Consider the following 5,088-nt stretch of genomic DNA (forward strand, 5'->3'; position numbering starts at 1 on the left):
CTGATGCACTGTTTGCATGTCCCGCCGCTCCGGCTCACCAATACTACCGAGTCAGGCGCCTTTGTCTCGTCGTGATCGTCACCAGGTTGGCACTCGCCGATACCACGAAAACAACGACTGTGACAGCGGGTTGAGGAGATGGTAATGCCTGGTACCAGGATGGCAGGGGCTTTGGTTAGGGAGGGTGCATGGCGACTGTAGTGAAATCAGCCCTTAGAGATCACAGCACATGTGATTGGGCGAACTTTTACCGAAAAGTCCTGATAGAGTGATGTCTGAAGAGGGAAGGAAAGTTTGCAGTGAAGGGAAGATAGTGGAAATAGACGAGAGTAAGTTCGAAAAACGTGAGTATAATGTTGGCCGGATTGTGGAAGGACATTGGGTGCTCGGTGGGATGTGCCGTGAGGCACGCAGCTGCTTCAGGATTCCGGGAGAAAAGCGGGACACAGCCTGGTACTGTTGTGATGCCGGACTGTTGGAAAGCATATAACTGTCTATCAGAAAACGGGTTTCTCACAGGTTTCAACATTGTTTTGTTCTTTTTTTTGTTTGTACACTTGTTTTAAGTTTAAATACAAACGAACATTGAGAACTTATGCCATAGTAACCAGACTACGAAAATAAAATGTCATGATTCATAGTTATCAGCCGGCAGATAAAGAAAGCAGCTTGGTAAGGTCTGGCTGGTTCAAGAGGGTGATTGTCGCAGGATGGGCTGAGGTATATAAAGGGTCGGAGCAGGGTCCACGGCACCAGTGGTGAGCGCGGTGCCATCATGACCAACCGCACAGCCCTCATGCTGCTGGCCCTGGCGGCGGCGGCTGCTGCAGGTACACACACACGTTACGGCACGACTCGAGGCCGCCGCAAACTCTTCATGCAGACAACGTTATACACTGTGGCACAAAAATCTTGCTACCCTCTCCCTTGTTACACTGGCAGTCTTAATCTCAGACACAACTAACACTTCGTGCTTGTGCAGAGAAAGGCACGCATCTTGTGATAGCGGGGACTAAGTTTCCTGTTTTTCTTTTCCTAACCCACATTCCAATCCACAGCGCCGTACGGAGATGCCGTTCCCCGTTGCTCCACGGAGTGCCCCGTTGCCGCGGCCAAGTTCTCCTTCATTCCGGGCAAGACCTATTCCTACACCTACACTGGAAAGTCGAAAGTTCAGCTGAAAGGTGTGGAAGGAGGCCTCGTGGAGACACGATGGGAGAAAACTGTGCTGATGACGTGGCTCAGCCCATGCGACGTGGCACTCTCCTTCAAAGACACCAAGGTGGACGGCGAGGCCGGTAAGTTTTGTACCTATCGCCTCGTATTGTGTGGCTCAAGGCATCATGCATTTCTCCTTCAACGACACTAAATCTTGTCCCAATGTAACAACAGATTATCGCCTCGCTGTGTAAGGGTGGAACCAGCATGCATTTATCAACGAGTTCCACGTTCCCTCCAAAGGTCCGCCTGGCGCAAGCATGTTGGAGAAGTACCCACTAGTGGTGGCTATGACCGATGGCCGAGTGCAGCGGGTGTGCAGTCATCCCGACGACGACACCTGGGCAATCAACATGAAAAAGGGCGTCGCCTCGGCCCTACAGATCAGTCTGCCGTCCCTCTCCACCAGCAACTCAGGACTCAACCTAACGGAGGTAACTTAGGATTAAGACCCACGTGTCAAGTTCATGGCTTTGTACTGCATTCACACTAAGGTGAGGGCTTCCCTCCAAGACGCTGACGCTTATTGGTCGTGCCAACAGACGGACGTGGTGGGAACGTGCCCTACCCGCTACGAGGTCGAGACAGATGGCTCCAAGGTAGTAGTGAAGAAGGAGAAGAACCACCGTCTGTGCCACGAGCGTTACGCTACCCCCGACGAGACGCACCTGCCGTGGCTGAAGGGACCGCTGCCCATGCAGGAATCGTGGTCAGTGTGTACACAAGAGATCAAAAGCGGCATCATCTCCTCAGTGAAGTGTGAAGACAAGAAGGTGGTGAGGCCAGCTTACGGAACGTACAAGTTCGTCGAGGCAGAGCAGGAGTCAACACTACGACTCACCTCCAGCGACGTCCCCACTCCAGACATCGTTTCCCGCATCTCTCAGGGTCACCTGGTACCCAAACGTCTCCTCTATGACTACGAGACCCCCAAGAAGGAACCGTCTCTTGTGCCGCAGCTGGAGCAAACACTGAGGCATCTGTGTGACATCACCAAACACGAGATTCAGGCTGATGCTGCCGTCGAGCTGGACAAGGCCGTCCACCTCATGCGGCGCATTCCCCTCCAAGGCTTCAAGGAAATCTATGCAAAGGTCCGCAGCAAGCAGATATGTCCGCAACACAACAAGCTGAAGAGCCTCTACTTCGACGCGATCGCCTTCGTCCACGAGCCTGAGTCGGTCATAATTATGGCAAAGGAGCTGGCTGAGGGACGGGCCACCGGTGCTCGAGCTGCCATCTACTCAGCCGCATTCTACCTCGTGCCTCGCCCTAACATGGAAGCAGTTCAAGCTCTAGAGCCATTGTTTAGGGCTGACGAACCATACCTGTCGTCGGCGAAACTGGCTGCTGCTTCCATGGTTAACAGGTACTGTCGCCATAACCCACAATGTTACAACGAAGCTACTGTGAAGAGCCTGCCGCAGGCGATGAAGCAAATGATCCAGAACGACCTGTCCGCCTCAAATAATGAGGAGTCTGAGAAGAAGGCCTTGGCTGCCTTCAAGAGCCTTGGCAACATGGGCGTCATGACCCACGATGTGGCTGAGGTGCTGATCCGCTACATGCACAGCGAGCAAAAGAAAGTGAACAACCGTGTGGCAGCTGTACAAGCCTTTAGGTTGTCCAAGTGTAACCGCGAGGTAAGTGTGTCTTTCACCTTCTTCGCTACCACAGGACAACCATGACTTAGTCAGGAAAGCCTTCATCATTTCTCTCAGTCATATTTGTCCCTATATTTGTGTTTGAACAGGTGACGCAGAAACTCGTCGACTTTGCCGTCCGACCCGGGAAAAACACGGAAGTTAGAATTGCTGCCTATCTGACAGCACTTCGCTGTGTAGACTATGAGGACCTGCAGACCATTGTGACAAAGATCTCCGTTGAGGAAAACACGCAGGGTGAGTCGTATAGCGCACTGCCGTGGGAGAGGTGACTAACACTGAGTGGCCTAATATTTCGTAATTTGTCTTTTTTTCCCTTGGTGGGTTTGTTTTGAGTCACCCATGTGTTCTATCGTGCTCCAGCACTGAAGGTGTTCGGGGCTGGTCAGCATAATTTGTTATTTGTTTTCATTTCAGTTCGTGGGTTTATCCTGAGCCATTTGCTGAACCTGCAAGAGACCAACGCCCCCGAAAAGGAAAGGCTGCGCTCCCTGCTGACAAACATTCTCATCCCCGATAATTTTGAGCGTGATCTAGGAAGTACTCCCGCAACATTGACCTTTCCTATTTCGCCCCATCCCTCGGCCTTGGTGCCGAAGTAGAGTCCAACCTTATCTACGCTCCCGGCTCCTTCTTCCCTCGCTCTCTTGACGTGAACCTCACTGCAGCTGTCGATGGAACCGGTACTCCCGTCAACATCGGAGAAATCGGCGGTCGCCTTGAGGGTCTGGAACCAATAATCGCTCAACTCTTTGGACCTGCAGGCTACTTCAAGAAATCGAGCTATAACAAAATCTTATATGACCTCATCTCCTTTATCAAAAAGAACTGGAGCAAGATTCAGGAGGAGCTGGACGTCTCGATACGGGAGAGAAGATCCCTTGACTATGCAACTCTTGAAAGCATGTTCACCAAACTGTACGGTCCCCATTCTGGACCTGTCCAAGCCGATGTTTTCGCTCGCTTCATGGGTCAGGAAATAAGCTATGGCTCCTTGTCCAAGCAGCTGCAGGACATCAATGCTGAAGCCTTGATAGATAATTTTAGTCGCTACTTGATTGAAAATCTGATGAAAATGAAGAACCTGAACCTAGACTCAGCCCGAGCCACACAACTGGGGGTGGACTACTCCTTCCCGACCATTCAGGGCACGCCGCTCAAGATGACGATGGAGGCGATGGTTGTAGCAGGAATCCAATTGAAGACAAACCTCAACGGAGCATCCTCGGAGGAGACAAACGCCGGTGAAAAAATTAAAATTTTGCCAATGCTCTCAGTGAAGGCGCACAGTTTTATTGGCTACGACGCGTACGTGTCCAAGAGCGGAATCAAGATGAACGCCACCGTTTCCAGCAGCAACGGGCTCGCAATCAAGGTGAATGGCGGTAGAGAGATGGAAATCGAAGTGGACATCCCCAACAAGATGGAAATCATTCAAGTACGAAGTGAGGCGTTCCTAATGAAGGGCAAGAAGGACATGCCGGACACCAAGATCTTGCCGCCTTCCATGCAAGACCCTAGAATCCGGAAACAGTCGTGCTTTACTGGCCTCGAGTCGGTGTTCGGCCTAAAGATGTGCTACGACCTCGACGTTCCGGACGTCTTCCGTGCTAACTCTATACCCTTGGGTGCTCCAATTCTTGCGAGGGTCTCCATCAACAAGACTGAGTCCTCCATAATGGGATACAAGATTGCTGTCACCACACGCACGGAGAACCAAGACAAAAAGTATGGCTGTAAATTTTCCGTAGTAGGCTCAGCTTCACTGAAAGAGGCAAACGTGGAAGTACTCCAAAAGAAAGAGAGCGATTCGTACCTTACTGCCATCAAACTCCAGTCGGCCGTCTATAGCGGCGATGCTAAGGTGCTCCTTATCAACAAACCTGAGTACAAAAGTGTCCAAACTGACGTCGCTCTCAAGACCGAAAGCAGCGATTTCTCCAAAGCCATAAAAGTTGACATCAAGATATCGTCCGAAGGAGATGCCAAGAAGTACGAAACAAATATCTTTGTCAGTCCCTCGGGGCAAATGTCCGACGAGTCCAAGATATTCACAGCGGAGCTCATAAATACATTCAGGGCTCCTTGGGTAATGGTGGATATCTCGGCCAAGACGGAAAACGTCCTTATGCAGTACATCCCTCTCAGGCTTGAAGGTAAGTAAAGAGACGGTTAATACCTATTTGCATTGTGCTCTTCATTGTTT

General features: G+C 51.1%; 1 protein-coding gene across 1 annotated transcript; it reads left to right on the forward strand.

The window, feature by feature from the left end:
• Positions 1 to 686: 686 nt before the first annotated feature.
• On the forward strand, positions 687 to 5,077 carry LOC126999186 (vitellogenin-like). The gene is given in 7 exon segments (XM_050861515.1): positions 687 to 830; positions 1,059 to 1,298; positions 1,462 to 1,652; positions 1,761 to 2,861; positions 2,972 to 3,119; positions 3,300 to 3,413; positions 3,416 to 5,077. Coding segments are annotated over 7 exon segments (3,480 nt in total). The 5' UTR covers positions 687 to 775; the 3' UTR covers positions 5,047 to 5,077.
• Positions 5,078 to 5,088: the final 11 nt, after the last annotated feature.

This window comes from Eriocheir sinensis, chromosome 16 (assembly GCF_024679095.1).
Source record: "Eriocheir sinensis breed Jianghai 21 chromosome 16, ASM2467909v1, whole genome shotgun sequence".
NCBI classification, from domain to species: Eukaryota; Metazoa; Arthropoda; class Malacostraca; order Decapoda; family Varunidae; genus Eriocheir; species Eriocheir sinensis.